The 17,755-nt window shown below is 45.0% G+C and overlaps 1 protein-coding gene across 37 annotated transcripts in view; it reads right to left on the bottom strand.

Annotated features, from left to right (window-relative positions):
- BEND7 (BEN domain containing 7) overlaps positions 1-17,755 on the bottom strand; it is an 88,440-nt gene that overhangs the window by 12,317 nt on the left and 58,368 nt on the right. For all 37 annotated transcript variants that reach the window (XR_013397926.1, XR_013397928.1, XR_013397925.1 and 34 more), the window contains one exon: positions 427-546. Coding sequence is in view for 32 of the 37 variants with exons in the window: in XM_028825997.2 (XP_028681830.1) it covers positions 427-546 (120 nt within the window). In the remaining 5 variants the exon portion in view is untranslated. The remainder of the gene's footprint in view (positions 1-426; positions 547-17,755) is intronic.

Raw genomic sequence — 17,755 nt, forward strand, 5'->3', positions numbered from 1 at the left:
TTTACTTGATGTGGTGTTGCTGGTAGAAGAGTTTTTTTTTTCTTCTTTTTTTTAACCTTAAGCAACTTGTACTTTCATAAAGTCACGCAGATCCAAACAAATAAAAATCAACAGGTAAACAGAAGCAAACCATCAGAGACCCAGTTTTCATATATAAGAGCATTAGACCACAAATGAGATTAGCAGTCTTTTTCACTTGTACTCTTCAAAGCAAGTGGCCTGACATAATTTTTACTATTTAGTCCGAAGGTAAGTTTCAAAATTCACTCTAATAAGACTTTAAGAGAGCAAATCACAGCAGATTATACACAGTCTCTCCTTCAAAAGACAAGACGCTGAAATAACCTAGAGGCAAGTATTGTACTTTATAAAGTCTAAGAATTCCTAAGTGCTTCTCCAGTTATTTTTTCTGCACCTTAGTCATACCTGAGCCTCTTTTTAACCTTCTTCTGGCCAGTTTAATTTGATCCTGTAGAATCTGTACCCAGTCTCTTGGGCCAGGAAGCTTATCCACATGGTGAGCTGTACAGTACTTTTCTGTGAAGACTGAAAGAAAATGTAAAATCTTGTTGAATACCTTAAGTAACATATGCAGATCTGCAACAGATACATATTCTACAAAGGAAAAAAAATGTATTTCTTTTTTTTTTTTTTTTTTTTTTTTGAGGCAGAGTTTCACTCTTGTTGCCCAGGCTGGAGTGCAATGGCACGATCTCAGCTCACCGCAACCTCCGCCTCCCAGGTTCAAGCAATTCTCCTGCCTCAGCCTCCCTAGTAGCTGGGATTATAGGCATGTGCCACCAGGCCCAGCTAATTTTGTATTTTTAGTAGAGACGCGGTTTCTCCATGTTGGTCAGGCTGGTCTCAAACTTCCGACCTCAGGTGATCCGCCTGCCTTGGCCTCCCAAAGTGCTGGGATTACAGGCATGAGCCACTGCGCCTGGTCTAAAAAAAAGTGTATTTCTAAAGGACGTCAGTTCTGTATCTTCAGTATCTGGATTATATTTCTTTGGCAGAGATGGAGATTGACAGGTCCTGGCTAGGTCCAGTGCACTGTGCTTCAAAATGAAACTGGCGATACTCACTAAGTAGTCTGCATGGAAGCTGCTCTTCCTACTGGCTCCACATCCATCTGTATGTATCTTATAGGCAGAGAAGAAAATGCTCCCTAAGGGTCTACTGACCTTATGGCAAGGTTTTGCAAATATATTAAAAGAGTTCAGTTTTTTGTTGTCAATTCAAAATTGAATGCAAAATTAACACGAAAAGATGGTCTCTCTCCTGGTGATTTCTACCAACTCAGTCAGTACTCAAATAATAATGCAGTTGGTGTCGTGATGAAAGTTCCAGTTCTACTTCAAGTCAACCCCTTGCACATCACATGAGCGCCCAGGAAAGAACTACCCGATTAAGCACAAAGGGAACTAAGAAGAACCCCAAGGCAGGACACAAGGCAGGCGGGACAGTGATGGTGGGAGGGCTGTGCACAGTGTGTGGCCGCACACGTGGCGCTGGGGTTGACGTTTCCGCCTCACTCACTCCTGAGCACTTTGAAACTCATCTTTTCAACCTGTCCTTCGTAAGGTCAAGATCTGGTAGGCCATGACATCCCATTGCCTCCTTGGTATTTAAAATATTGGTAATTTCGATATTTTGAAAGGTTTCTCTTAAAAAAAAAGACAAAAAGAAAATATTGACAGATTCAGCTACGGAAAAAGGTAAAATTTCTATTGAATGAAAAATAAGGCATTTCATCAGAATGAGAAAAGCTAGTTGTACTAAATGTGACCGAAAAGGTTCATGATCTACCGTCAGATAAAGAGCTCATTTACATAAACGAGTAACCTTGAAAGTCCCCATAGAGAAATGGGCAAAAAATATTTAACAAAAAATATTAGGAAAAATGTTCAATTAATATGTAAACCAAAGAACTGCAAAACACACTTTATACCTACTAAAATTAGAAAAACAACGTTAGAAAGCTAATACTTGATACTGATAAAACTGGCACATTCAAACATTACTGTTAGTGCAAACAGGGAAAACCCTTTGGAGAAATCAGTAGTATTTAATGGGAGACATAAAACTGTTGTACCTTTGGACTGGTAATCTTACTCCTGGAAATTTATCCTAAGGAAATAATTTGAAAGAGAAAAGCAGCTATATGTGATCTCTACTATCAACTACATGGCAACAATCCAATTGTGCAGGACGAGATCAATGTCAATAGCATGGCTGACACATTTCAGGGAGCCCAGAGCGAAGCAGGGAGTTCCCCTTCAGGAAGCTACTGCGAAAGCCTGAGCTAGAGACGCATCTAGGGCCTCTCAGAGAACTGCCATTGTTTGGTTCATCACATGATGCGGTAAAAAGAGAAGAAAGGCAACGTGTGTGAGCTGCAAGGACATCACAGGCTTGGTTTGGAGCATGCTGAGTTTGGGGTGTTTGTGGAGCACCCATGTGGAGATGGCAGAGACAGTCCTGGTTCCAGGACCCCCAGCAGATCCCAGAGTCTGCAGATGTTCAGGTCCCTGATATAGGCCAGGCATGGTGGGTCATGCCTGTAATTTCAACACTTTAGGAGGCTAAGGCGGGAGGGTTGCTTGAGGCCAGGAGTTTGAGACCAGCCTGGGCAACACAGTGAGACCCTGTCTCAATCAATCAATCAATCAATCAATCAATCAATCAATAATCCGGGAGTGGTGGTGCAAGACTGTGGTTCCAGCTACTCAGGAGGCTGAGGCAGGAGGATCACTTGAGTCTAGGAGTTCGAGGCTGCAGTGAGCTATGATCACACCATTACACTCCAGCCTGGACAATCGAGTGAGACCTTAAGCAACTTGTGCAACTGTGCCCTGAGACACCGAGCATACAACAGCAGTGGAGGGGCACCCAGCCTATTTGCATGATTTTTAATTGTTGCATTGAATTTTTTTTTTTTTCTGAATATTTTCAATCTGTAACTGGTTGAATCTGTGGATGTGGAACCTGCAGACAAGGAGGCCAGGTGTATTTAGACAGAGAAATTTAGACAGTTCAGAGAAGAGGCCAAGCTGAACACACTGGTTTAAGAGGCACAGACATACATGTGGTGGTTAAAACAGTGAGAGAGGCCGGGCATGGTGGCTCATGCCTGTAATCCCAGTACTCTGGGAGGCCAAGGTGGGTGGATCACTTGAGGTTAGGAGTTCGAGACCAGCCTGGCCAACATGGTGAAACCCCATCTTTACTAAAAATAAAAACACTGGCTGGGAATGGTGGCACGTGCCTGCAGTCCCAGCTACTCAGAAGGCAGAGGTAGGAGAATCGCTTGAACCTGACAGACAGAGGTTGCAGTGAGCTGAGATCGCACCACTGTATTCTAGCCTGGGTGACAGAGCAAGACTCTGACTCAAAAACAAACAGACAAAACAGTGAGAGAGAGAGAACGTCCGCCAGAGAGAACATGGACAGTGGAAAGGGCACAGGCTGGGTTGGGAGCCCGGGGGAATGCCAGGCTGCCAAAGAGAAGGTGGAGGCAGAAGAGCACAGGAAGGGGCCCAAGCGTGGCTGGACAGGCAGGAGGGATGGGGAGAGTGGTGGGAAGGCCGGTGAGTGGTCCTAATAAAAAGGAGGGACCAGCAGGCTGCAGTGCAGAAGAGGGACAGAAGGGGTGCCCTCTGACCTTGGTGCCCTCTGAAGGTCAGTGAGGACCGGGGAGGGTGGTCACTCTCAGGACACCTGGCCCAGAGGGGAGGGTGGAAGAAGAGGGGAGACAGGAGGGCTGAGGGACAGGGACGTGGGTGTGGTGTGCAGGCTGAGGGAGCAGTGGTGTGGCAGGAGAGAACAGGATTCAGGGAGAAGCAGGAGATAGTCAAAGGCATGACCCTAGGGGGCTGGGGCTGATGGATCTGGAATAGAAATGGAGAGGCTGCCTCCAACAAAAGGAGGGAAACATCCTCTTCGGAACCCATAGGAAGGGAAGATGGTCGATTCAGAAGTGGTTCTAGGCTGGAGCAAACACTCCTGAGCCCTCAGTGAGCTCAGGGGTGAGGGGCTCTGGAGGATGGAGGGCGTAGAGGAGGTGTGGGATCATCTCTCAGAAGAATCAGAGAGGAAGCAGATCGCAGACAACTAATGCCGCTGCCAAGCCGCAGACGGGCAACGTGGTAGGGCTACGCAGCGCGGTGAGAGTCTACAGGCTCTCCACCTCAGTCCCTGCAGCTCCTTTAGAACACCGGATGGTAGGGCTGGTCTAGGCTCAGGGTTTTGCTGGAGAGTTTTGGCAGAACAGGGATATAAGCCCTTGAAGATGCTGAAGGTGTGACCGGGCATGAATGAACTCATCTCTCCACTCCTCCCCTCCCCTTCACCCCCCCAAATCTAGGAAGGACGTGAACACAGAAAAAGGATCATGGGCTTGGAGCTATCTATAGAGATCAGGGAATGCAGATGTCAATGGGTTGGCAAGCAGGAGTCATGGAGCTAGAAGAATTGTTCCCCAAGATACCAGAGAATACAGCAGCAGCTGAGGAGCAGCTGCGTGTGAGGATGCTAAGGTGTGGCCAACAGTACGGGGCTGAAATGCAGTAGAGGTGAATGTCACCGTGGATGAGGTCCAGCCACTACATAGGCTAGGCCATCAGTCATGCGGACAGACAAGTGATCAGGATGACAGTGGGACCAGGGAGCAAGAGGAAGTCTTAGTGGAAAGGTTCCATCAGAGCCCCACCTGGGGAGAGGGGCAGTGATGCTTAGAAAGCACAATTAATGACTGGGGAGAAAATCAACCAGGCTGCCCGATGTATGATATGGGGGGACCGGGAGAGCAAGGTGGGGAGGTGCAGAGGATAGGCTATCCCTGGGGGTGCACATACTTTCAAATCTCTGCCACTAGATTCTAAGCAACTTCAGTGTCTTCATCTCTTTTGTCTCCCTCAAAGCACCTACTATAGTGCGTTTTTCTGAAGAAGAACTCAAGCATTTGATAAATAAGCCAACATGTTTTCCAGTTTTGTTTCTAATGGAAGCAAATACATTAGCTTACAAATTTAGGCTAATTGAGGGAAAATGGTCTATCTGAATTAGCAGGAAGTCTTTAATTAATAGGCTCTATTTAAAGAAGCAAGGTCTTATTGCCTTCAAATACCCACAAGAACATTTACTAATCAGATAATTTCCAAAAGGTTCTTGAAGTCCTGTTTTAATAAATAGAACAAAATATTTCTGTTTAGCATCCTATTTGTTTATGCAAAAATGTGTACTACAAAAATGACTGAATCCACTGTCACAGCAGGTAAACATCTCCCCCCTTGTAATATTATTTATACAGTTAATTTCCATAGCAACCCCTCTTTTCTCGGGTTGTGAAATGCATGTGTCCAAATTAGCACACATTAGAAAGTCATGGCTCCAAATTAACAAAGTGGATTTGGACTACACCACATTGAATGACTCCCATGTGTGCGGACAAGCAAGTTCAAGATAAGCCAAAGGAGACTGTGGACTCTGTTCCCACATCGTGAGTGGGTTCAGATCAGACCCTTCTAGTCCAACCTTGAGCTCAAATATTCTCTCAGTCACTAAAAGGGCAGCTGTGTCTAGTTATTTTTTTCTAGTTTCAATGAAAACTTATTTGGTTTCAATAGAAAGAAGCCAAGAAAATCACTGTCTCCTGGGTCTGTGTCTAAGATCTCTGAAGGTGCAGCAATAGGCTTTTCAAAAAATACCTATACAAATAAATATTTCTACCGGGCACATTATTGACACGCTAGTTCATGGATTACATCTAAACTTAAAAGAGACTTAACTAGAATTTACTTACTGAAGACGAAATCCTATTCTCTCCCTTACGATAGCAGATGAGGCCTCAAGGACAAGGCCAAAAGACTTTGTCATTGCATTGATCTGCAAACAGTCAATACGCTATGTGAATAGAGTTATTGGGGAGACAGAATGCATTTTTGCTCCCTGAATCTATAGCTAAAGGTCAAGCTATTATCCTGGTAACAGTTCCATTAGGAGTAATGATGTGAAAAGGGGTATTGCATTAATGCACTGAGTTTTCTACTATGTTAACAGTGGGTCATTAAGAACCATAGTGGAATCATCTGCATTCATCTTTAGAATGCAATAGGTTCTAAAAAGAAATTTTCCTCCGTTCCTATTTTAATATATGAAGCAGCAGCAAGGGCTACCTTTAAACGAGCCCAGATAATCTGAAAAAGTGAAATAAGATCAACAATTAAAGTAAATAAAAGAGTTAAAGCATCTCTTCTGCTTAATATAATTTGAGTCCCAAGGCACAGGGCGTATGTGAAGTCACTAGAGAAATGACAAATGCTCAATCTGATCCGTCCATGAGTAATGCCTTTTCCCAGATGCTAGCATTCATTTGAACCCTGCCCTTTAATTGTATATAAATAATGAATCAGCTGCTGGTGGCCGGGCAGACCCTTCCTTCAGAATGCTGCTCCTCATGTCATCATCAAGTGAAGGCGGCAGCGCGTGGCGTGTCTGACATGCTGAATGCGCCACTCTGTGAACAGGGCAGACTGGCCGTGTTCCCCAAACAGCGATCTATCCACACTGTCGTTCTCCTGAGGGACTTTTAATTTGGGTTTTTCTGGCTGGTTGTGCTGGGAAAAGCAGAATGTGGCATGGACTTTGAAAGGAAGTCACTGTGTCTAGCAGACACTTCAAGAAACAGGGGTCGGTGGGAAGAGCCTTCAGGTCGCTGTGAAATCCTCTAAGAACTCTGGCCAGCAGTCACAGCCCAGCTTCAGATTTGATGACTCAGTTTTAACTTGTGGTCAAATCAAGGTTTATATCATGCAAGGAAATCAAGGTTTACAGCACGCAGAACTGAAAACCGGGTCCTCATTAGATCTGCCAAACTCCTACAGCTTGCAAAGGGGTGAGGGACAACAGTCTCTGCTGTCGGGTCCCAGGGGACAAGCAGAGGGGACCCAAATGGGGACCACTTGCAGCCAGGGATGTACAGAGGGAGAGGGAGTCATGGGAGGCAGCCCGCCGGCACATCTGAGTGAGTGGACCACAACCAGGGTCTCTCCCACTCTCTTTCCTCTCACTGTCTTAAAGCTATCATTTGAGACTCCCCACGTGCGAGGCAGTTTATACACATCTCATTTAATCCTGCAATAACCAGTGGGGATAGGTATTGTGATCCTAAATTACCAATGACAAAATCCAAGTATGGGCAGCTTAAATGACTGGCCTGAGACTGCACAGCTAACAGGAGTTATTTTCCACATAAATGACTTAATGTTTACAGTTGTATCTGAGCACACAGTGACTGTAAAAGAAAAATGGTTGAATGGTAAACAAACAAAGCCATAGCTAAGTGCATCCTCCCATGTTAAACTTGAGAATGCTGGGTGTTACTTTCCACCTCACAAAACAGAAGCATGGTGGCCAGCTGGGGAGAGGAAGAGGGCAGAGGCTGGTGGATTACCTGTCCCCAGGAGGCCAGGTGAGTGCGCAGCAGGGGAGCTGTGCCTGGAAACTGGGCTGTGGGTAAGATGGATATACACATACTTTGAACTCTGAGATCTGATGACTGTGGCTCAAATTTTATCTGGATCTAATAGGGTACATCTTTTCTCCAATAATATTTAGCGCATCATTTTCCATTTTCAAGGAGAAAGTGGAAACATAAAATTGTAGTCTTGATATCCATTGTATTAAAATAACAGTAACTGTGGCATGTAAAACACTATGAGAGGTGGGGAAAGAGCTAGAATCAAGGGTGGCTATTCAGGCAGGGCCTGATGGTCCTCCACATCTTGGTGGAATTGTCTTGGAATGGGTTCTCAGCATGCAGGCTCAGAAATCTGATTTTAGCTGACCACCCAGAAAATTCAGACCTAAACCTAAACTTACACACAATACTTGGTTGATACACCAACTAGAATGACAATTAAGTGATATGCAATGCAGGGGTGAGGGATTCTTTCTGTATCTGAAACATTTGATGTCATAACCCAGTACTTTACTTGTTGGGGTCAAGGGGCTAGAAACGGGGGACCAACCAAACAGAAGATTGACTGGTACACGCGGAGAAAGATCAGGATGTTCACAGGAAACTGCCCACTTCTCGCCCCTGCTGCCCAAATGGGCAGGACTGCTTTGTCCCAGTGCCCTGTAAGCCACGGCTTGGCTGCAGGATGATGCACCCTTGACCTAAGGGGAGCCAAGCCGCAGATATGTCAAGTGATGAGCTGGGCCCTCTCTGTCTTCCTCCTGAGAATGGCAGGCAATGAGGGAACGAGGGGTTCAGCAGGAGCCGGCGATGCCAAAATGTCACAATGCGAGTAGCATGATGCGCCTACTGTGTGCAAACCAGAACTGTGAGGAGCCAGCAAGCAAAAGGAGGAGGTCAGCCAGCAGGGAGGGGAGGATGAAGCGGACGTGCAAAGAGAAGCGGCGACCGGAGACACAGAGACAACGCTCGTGGAGAGGGATGCAGAGTCTAGGCCTTACAGCAGCCCTGTTCCTGGCCACTTCCACCGGCAGCCCCACGAGACATCTTTTCCTTAAGGGAACCGAGTGACATTCCATTCTAGAAACCAAAGAGCGTTCTAGAAGACAGCATTTTATACAGGTTGGAGTAAAGCCTGGCTCTCTCTTTTAAAGACAGGGATCTCGCTGTGTTGCCCAGGCTGGCCTTGGACTCCTGGCCTCAAGCAATTCTTCTGCCTCAGCCTCCTGAGTAGCTGGGATGCCCACCAAGCCTGACTCTTCATGCGCCCTCAATGGCATACGATCCCCGTGTTTGGATGTCCCTCAGCCTCAGCACACTGAGTAGGCAACACTGGCCTCTGTGCACCCACAAATCTTAGAGGCACGTCACGGGACACACAGTTACAAGTGCTCTCTTGAGATGTGATCTATTTCAGCATATGGTTTTTCTCACATTTTTGTTGATTCTTACTAAGTGCAACTATGGTGAAGATGATGTTCTCTGATCCTGTATAAAAACTTGGCAGGGGCGGGGGGGGGGCTTACAAATCTGGGACTTAAACCTCATTGTGACCTTATTACAAAAATAAAATGCATTAATTCAAGACATATTTATCTACCACACATAATGTGCCAGGACTATGCTAGGTGTTACTGAACAAATGGTCTCTTGTCCCCAAAAAGCCTGCAGTGAAGTGGAAGATAAAGGCAGTAAGAAGTCAAGGACTGCCCAGAGCACACCTGTGATTACACAAGCCAGGCACCAGGTATATACCAAGGGGCACCTCACCCATTATTGGGTGGGAGTGGGCAGCGGGGAAGCTTTCAGATAAAGTGATGGCTGAGCTGAAACCAAAGAAAAAGGTGGAGGTGAGCTGAAGAAAGGAGAAAGAAGGTAGAGAATGCTCCAGCCACAAGAAAGGGCATGTGCATTCCAAAGGCACAGCCTGCGACTGTTCTGAGGCAGGCAGGGGAGAGGCAGTCTCACATGAAGCTCAGGTTTCTACACTCACAGGGCAAGGGCAAGGGCAAGGGCAAGGGCAAGGGCAAGGGCAAGGAGGTCTCGGGCCTATGTGAGTGGGGAGCTGGAGCGAAAGCCTCTGGTGAGGCTGTGAAGGGCAAGGGTCTACCCCCGAGTACAGGGAGGCAACGAGCAAGCTCTGTCCAGACTTTGAGGGAGAAAAAGAAAGTTTCTTAGAAAACTCTAAATGCGGCCAGGCATGGTGGCTCTCACCTGTAATCCCAGCATTTAGGGAGGCCGAGGTGGGCAGATTCACTCTAAGTTAGGAGTTTGAGACCAGCCTGGCCAACATGGCCAAACCCCATCTCTACTGAAAATACAAAAATTAGCCAGGCGTGGTGGTGCACACCTGTAATCCCAGCTACTTGGGAGACTGGGGCAGGAAAATCGCTTGAACCTGGGAGGCAGAGGTTGCAATGAGCCAAGATCATGCCACTGCACTCTGGCCTGGGAGACAGAGCGAGACTCCATCTAAAAAAAAAAAAAAAAAAAAAAAAAAAAAAAAAAAAAATTAAATGCTTGGCCTGCACCTCACAGAGGTTTGGAATCCGAGGTTGTACCAATGCATAAAACTGTAAGTGAGCAGCAGCATTGCTGTTGACACTCCTGGGCTCCAGAGAGAGGGAAATGCAGAATGAGTTTGAAAGGATGCCTTGAAACCTGGGCCATGACAGATTCTCACAGAAAAAAGAAAAGAAAAGAAAAACAGGCCTGCTAGAGATGAGCTCATATTTAAAATAATGAAATACATACAATGACCCAGCAAATACCAGAGGCAGCGGACTCAGAAGCTGCAGGGTGAGACGCCCCTTGCAGATGGCAATGGACAGCAAAGTAAGTGTGCTTAAAATGAACAAGGAAAAATTCAATGCACCAGGAAAGTAACAGGCTGATTTCAAAAAGAACCAAATAGAACTTACAGAAATTAAACATATAGTATCTTGTATTAGTCTGTTCTCATACTGCTAATAAAGACATACCTGAGACTGGGTAATTTATAAAGGAAACAGGTTTATTGGACTCACAGTTTCACATGGCTGGGGAGGCCTCACAATCATATTTTGGGGCAGGGAAGAGAGAAGAGAGAATGGAAGAGGAACATCTTGATTCTTAAAATAGAGTGGGGGTACGAAGTAAATTATTGATAATAGCTGTTTTAAATCTTAGGGGAAGGCAGAGAAAACAAAATCTTGGCACATGTCTTTACCACATTCAAGATGAAGAGGAACACTATTATTTCAACATTTTAACCTAAAGACTACTGCTAATGGGGACAAATGTCATTCTTCAGTCTGTGAACAAATCAGAAAATCTCTCCTAGGGCTATGCCACAGAAATGTCAATGCTGACTAGATTTCAATTATACTCCTTACACACACACTCTTTTGGGATAAGCACCAAAAGCTATCTTTAAAAGGGAGCTGGGAGAAGACTCAGTAATTTGCCTTCGGGGAATAACAGAGAAGACAGCAGTACATCTCATCCTTCAGGTCTCAACTGAGACGTGACCTTCCCCGATAAGGCCTGCCTGAGTTCGTTAACCAGTGATTTTTTAAAATAATAATGTCCAGTGTTCATCAAGACTGCAAGCTCAAAGCAAGGGCAGAGATCACATCTTCTGTTCACTGCTGGCACATAATAGGCAGGTATGAATGTATGGTTGGTGAAAGAATAAATCTGAGAAAGTTTTTTCTCTGGTCTGTTACTTCACTTGAAGGAACTGAAGGAAGCACTCCTTCAGTAAATAGCCAGAGGTCTCATACTGAGCCCTGAAGTTCATTTCAGATTCAGTTTGACAATCAGAATTTAGCACAGTCCATCAACTAATGCACCTAAAAATGATGCCTTCAAATTAAGGAAAAAAAGTATTGCAGACAAAGTATTTACAGATGAAACGAGAATATCCTACTGAGTTACAGACATGAGACCTTAGCAGGAGCTGGCCTGCGGGGCAGTCAGATGTACAGACACAAAAGTCAAGGACTGCAAAAGCTGGCCGTGAGGACCGTCTCATCTTAGCGCTGACCGCTACTGTATGGGGCTGTTATTTTCAGTTGGTTGATGTAATGAAAAGGGCCCTAGATATCCGCAAAATTGATTCCCAGCCATATTTATCTGGTTCTTCAGGTTTACTTCTGAGAATTTGGACTATCATCTCTGAACCACAGAATCTCTGACCCGGAGGCTTTATTATTTTAACTGGAGACTTTAAAAGTTAGTGAAGCCACACTTTTTTTCTGGAGAAAGTGATGGTTCAAGAGCTTGAATGACAGTCAGGAGTGAACCTACATCCCACAGTGCTCCCTTCATTATCCCCACACTGGTGGGGCTCTGAGGCTTGAAGAGTCTTGTTGAATCCCAGTGATTCTCACCGATTTGAGGCCAGAGCGCGCTCTCTCTCTTTTTCTGTGTGTGTGTGTGTGGTGGCGGGGTGGGGGGATAGACAACAATATCCCTTGTCCTCCTTCATTCAGTTTTGCTACTATGACATTTCTGTCCAAAAGGAAGTGCCAAAAAGTGCTGATAGTGGTTTCTCAAATTAAACAAGGTTATTTTTAATTTCTATCAATTTAAGGAGGCACCCATTTATAATACAACTGTTGGGAAACAAGAAGAATTCTCCTTTGGTGAGTTGTGCCATGCCTTTGTTTAACATGGCTGGTGTATTTCAATGGTTACATCATATTTACTAAGTATTAAGATCTGGGTAATAACAAGCTTTAGTGTAGTGATGTTTGTTGAATCCATTTTTTTTTATTAGCAAAGAAAAATGTTTCAAAATTATGGATTTAATAGGCTGGGCGCAGTGGCTCATGCCTGTAATCCCACCACTTTGGGAGGCTGAAGCAGGCGGATCACCTGGGGTCAGGAGTACAAGACCAGCCTGGTCAACATGCCGAAACCCCCTCTCTATTAGAAATTCAAAATTAGCTGGGCGTGGTGGCACACACCTGTAGTCCCAGCTACTCGGGAGGCTGAGACATGAGAATTGCTTGAGCCTGGAAGGCGGAGGTTGCAGTGAGCCAAGATCACACCACTGCACTCCAGCCTGGTTGACAGGTCAGAAACTGTCTCAAAAAATAGTAATAATAATAATTAGGGATTTATAGAAATTCTACTTGGAAGGTGCATTATGTTTCATATAACTCGTTTATTTATTTTATAGAATGAATGCTGAGGCTCAAGCAACACAAAATTTAGAAGATTGGGAATCACCAGCTCAGAGGCCTTAGGCAAGTGGCATAAAACACATGCATTCCCTCCACACATTACTGGGCTTGACCGTTCTTTAGACAAATGAATGAGGAAAAAGTCATGAGTTTTTCTGTTTCTAAAGTGAAGGTTTCTCAGTATATGAACTTTGAAAGTCATTCCACGAGGTGCTGAGTTTACCCCCTCGCCAGGAGGTATGGAATGAATGCCTCCAGTGTCAGGGTAAATTATAACATGGGCGGGAGGCTCAGGTCAGACCCCAACCCAGAGGTGACAGAGGCTGGGAGAAGGAAGGGTGAGGTGCTGGGGAGGTGGGCGCGGGGCGGGGGTCTCACCCATCAGTGGAGGTTTATGCACTGTCCCACCGTGGACACTGGGGCGTTAGGACAGGCTGTGCCTCAGAGGTAGAATTCAATTTCCTGTTCTTTTTTACACGGTGGCAACTCCCTTCTCATTGGGATCAGCTGTAGGAAAATTTGGGGTTTACATTCTGAGGCTGACAGGAGTTCTCAGACTTTTATCTGATCTTCACTCTTTCGGGCACCAAGCTGCTAGGACAAAGGCTAACATATACCTGGAGGGGAAGTATACGGATGCGTCAAGGAGTCTTCAGGGAGGAAAACTAGGAAAGGGCACATTTAGCCTAACTATGGATTCCGTTACTAGGTTTACTTAAACCAAAATCCCACAATAAAATGATTACACTTCATCTTTTGAGGATGATTCCCTGTAGTATGAAGGAAAGCGCGACATACCACACTTCCCACGTGGCATCCCGTGGAGGTTTCTCTTCGATATTTAACAGTGATCAATGCTTTCACAGCCCCCATTAAATACAAACTTAGCTTTTTTATTTTAGATTACCTTGATGTTTTTGATCGACAAGATTACACTATCCTTGATTCCTATCCGCCACTTGATCTGTCTGTGGCTGCTGTTTCTTCTAATCTTCAAACTTATACTCCACTTCCTTGAATTTCAGCTGCCCTTTTCCAACTTGTCATGGAGAAGTTGTGTAGTTATCTTGTTATTCATGCCCTGTACGCATCCAATGTGGGAGTACTGTTTTGATTTTTAAGAAACCACCTTTTTCAGAGAAGATAAATGGACTGTTTTGATGTATTCCTTCCCTCTTTCCTTCCTTCCTATATTTATTGATCATTAGTTATGTGAGTGGTGCTGTTTCACGGGACAAGGAATATACAAAGCAAACATAAAACATGATCTCTGCCCACAGGAGCGTATAGTCTTGTTGGGAAGACAAGATGCCCTAATATAAACAGCATGACCGTACATCCCGATCTGCCCAGGAAAGTTCAAGTTTAAAGCGCCTGTTTTCCCAGTGAGATAATTAACAGCACCATACCGACTCTAGAGAGTGTCCCAGTGTGCACAGTAAATGACATGCTCATCCTCCATCGAAGTCATCAACAGCAAGGCAGAGAGTTAAGATGCCCTGCTAAGCCGTCTAAGGCAGTAAGGGCTACTGGTACTCAGAGAAAGGGGCAATCAGTACAGGTTAGGGCATGTGAAAAAGTCTCACGGTACAGGGGATGAGACTTGGGGTAAACCAGGAAGAATGAGTCAGGCTTGTCTATATAGAGAGGGGAGAGAAGGGCACTGCGGCCCTGTGAACAGCATAAGAGTCCACAATGAATGAGTGGTGCTTGAGGAACAGTGTCGGCGCTGGGCTGGCTCACCTGGGAGGAAGCGCCGGGAAATATGTTCACAAGGAGAGAGAAATTCAAGTTACAGAGTGCTTGGAAAAGGCCAGAGTTCGGATTGAATAGGCCAAGGGGAAGAAAGTAGGAAAACAACGTCCTGAGATTTGGTTTTATGGGTGTTACTAGGCTGTTAGGATACAGTAGCATGAACTGGAAGGAGAAAGGAGGGTTAGGGAGGACATTTCAAGAGTGTTTTTGCAGAATTTCAAGGACAGAGTGATGCACAGCTGGACCAGGATGCTGTCAAAGAAGCCAAAGGGCGCTGAATGAGAGAGGAGGGACAAAAGGAGTTGATAGGGCCAGGTAGTTAAGCAGGGTGAGTCGCAAAGAAAAAGGCATTCAAGGTGTTTCTGAGTTTTCAAACTTGAAGAGTTAGTTGATGCCTCTGCTAAAAATAATGTAGTCGCAAGCGGGTATCAGTGTTAGGTGGCCCATGCCACCACCAAGGTGCCTGCTGTGTGGGTAAGCAGGGCTACCGCTGACTCTTCAGAAAGAGGCAAGCACAGGCCCCATGCCCTGCAGGAAACTTGAATGTCCTATATATCTCCTGGTCTCCACTGTCCTGCCTTCATTTCTAATTGGGATTTGCCCCCATGTAGTTGTACCTGGCTAAGTGGATTCAAAATGGTATGTGCAGTGATAAAGAGGTGTTGGGAGGAAGGTGGTTAAAATAATGAAGATTGGATTTACCCTCTGATCCAAGGGGGAGGGCTGATAGAAGGATACTAGGGTTGAGTATAAAAGGGTTTCTGAGGAATACTATCAGCTGACCATGGAGAGGTGTCAAAATCCAACCAAGAGTAGGATGCAAGAAACATGAGTTGGAAACACAGTCCATACAGCAGAAGACTTGACTGGAGGGAGCAGTCAGAGGGAAGACCTGATTAATTCCAAAAAGGAGCGCCTCTCTCTCTGCTAAGCGTTTTTTACAGACAGGTATAGCCGTGCTTTGCTCTTATACAAAAATGTCTGACAGGCAGCCAAAATCGATTACAGCTTTCTGTTAATTTTAAATGAAGGTTATAGAATTATTATTATTATTATTATTATTATTATTATTGAGACGGATTCTCACTCTGTCGCCAGGCTGGACAGCAGTGGCGTGATCTCGGCTCACTACAACCTCCACCTCCTGGCTTCTCCTGCCTCAGCCTCCCGGCTTCTCCTGCCTCAGCCTCCCGAGCAGCTGGGACTACAGGCACGTGCCCCCATGCCCAGCTAATTTTTCTATTTTTAGTAGAGACGGGGTTTCACCATGTTGGCCAGGATGGTCTCAATCTCTTGACCTCATGATCTGCCCACCTCAGTCTCCCAAAGTGCTGGGATTACAGGCGTGAGCCACCGTGCCTGGCCAAAAGTTATGAATTTTTAAGGGGTTTTCTTATTGTAAGCTTGCATACACTCTTAGTTTTTTTGTGAGTATTCCATGATCATTTGCAATGCACTTTTAGGGCAGAAATACTAGCAAATACCAATTCCTGAGTCTTTCAGATTTTTGATGCACACCTTGTAGGAGATAGTCAATACTTGCTATGGAACCGAATTGAAACATTTGCTAGATTACCGGCACCAATTGTAGGTCCAGAAGAAAAGCTACCAGGAATGCGATCTGACTGATTCTGAACTTATTAAGCAATTCTGCTTCCCCACAAGAGGAGAGAAAACAGGAGGATGTGGCATTACCTTAGGATGCTGGTGAGCAACTTCGATGAGCCAAACAATTCAGGGAGTTAAATAAAGAAGAGATGGGCTACGCAGAAAACATTGCTTTCTATTTTCAGGGCCACAGCTGGCCCATGTGGAGGCATTGTTCAGATTAAAAAGGTGTCTTTCCGCAAGACACTGTACTTTCAGCTGCAGGAAAACTGTCACAATAAATATACAAATTGAAAGTGTCCACAACGGCAACGGTGCCCACAATGTTGTGCAATGCACATTCTACTGCAGTGGCCCTGTTTATGCTCCAGAAACATATCTCTTTTGACAGGAGGCTGTTTTTGTCAATCCTAGTGGTGGTGGTAAAATGCTAGGTTTTGTAAGAATTCAGTAACTGGGAGTTGGAGTTGAATCCTTGCAAGGGAATCCACAACTGGTTCCTGCCCATTATCTGACAGGCTGAAGAAAGATCAATAAGAGACACACCCTTCTTAACAAGTTTCTCCACATTTCCATTTGCTCGTTATGTAGTAAACATATGAATTCACAGTTCTGAGGAGATGAGATCCCTTTTTTGAGCTTATGGAAGGCCGGTGTTGAAGCAGTGGTGAAGCATAGCCTCACTGTGGCCCCAACCGCAGGGATCTGAATTCATCAGGTCTGCGATGGGGCCGAGGTAGCTTTCAGAAGCAACTTTAAGAAGCACAGCTCTGGCTGAAAATGCTTGGAGGTAAACTATATCTGAGTCCATTTCACTGGCATTATATTCATGAAGTCAAACATACTAAGGTAAACAGGTTGCTGAGGACTTAAGATCCACCAGTGAGCATGAGCCTTAAACAGTTCTGGAGGCAAAAGGCTTTCACCCAATGTTTTACTGAATTTAAGTTTCATTAAACATGTTCTGTAGTTAACCTTTTCTATTCTCTCTGCATTTGATATACTTCTCTTCATTCAAGGCCTAGTTCAGACATCATCGATTCTGTGAGGTCTTCCCCTAGTGAGATTTATATCCTCTGTGCTTTCTCCTTCCCCCATCAGGTAACAGACATTTGTCATTTATTTTATTCTGTCTGCAGCATGGCTCTGTTGACATGTCTTACTAGACTGCACATTCCCTAACATCAGGGCCATGCCTTAGTCAGTCACTGGCTTGGGACAGTAAATACATTGTTAGTAGAAATTTCACACCTGCTGATGATTTCTAGGTTTATGATATCAATGAAAATATTGCAAAGATTCTAGTGTTCTCATGACTTAATCTAGTATCTGAAAAGCAGCAAAAATCATGTCTTCTGTAACACACTGTTTGGGGAAATGTCAGCTGAACAAGTGTTTCAAATATGTAATCAAGGAGACTTTGGCCAAGAGCTTGCCAAGAAGAGATTCTCCATTTTCTTCAAGACTGTCGTCATGACAAAGTCATATGGAAAATGAAATGGCATTTGTTTAGTGATCCGTAAGTAAGATCTATGCTGGAGTCTGGAAGTGCCTTCTTCCACCTTGGTGATGTGGGTGGCTATTCCGTCTAGTCCTGGTGAGGCACTGTAGCCATGTCTGAAACCTGGACCCTTGTGTCACATAACACACAAAAAAAGAGTTAAATGCCCAAGGTTCAAAGAATGAGGGCAGCTGAGACAAGGCTACCTTCCTTCTCACTGATTCCAGGAAAGGTGGAGCA

The sequence above is a fragment of the Macaca mulatta genome, chromosome 9 (genome assembly GCF_049350105.2).
Source record: "Macaca mulatta isolate MMU2019108-1 chromosome 9, T2T-MMU8v2.0, whole genome shotgun sequence".
Lineage (NCBI taxonomy): Eukaryota > Metazoa > Chordata > Mammalia > Primates > Cercopithecidae > Macaca > Macaca mulatta.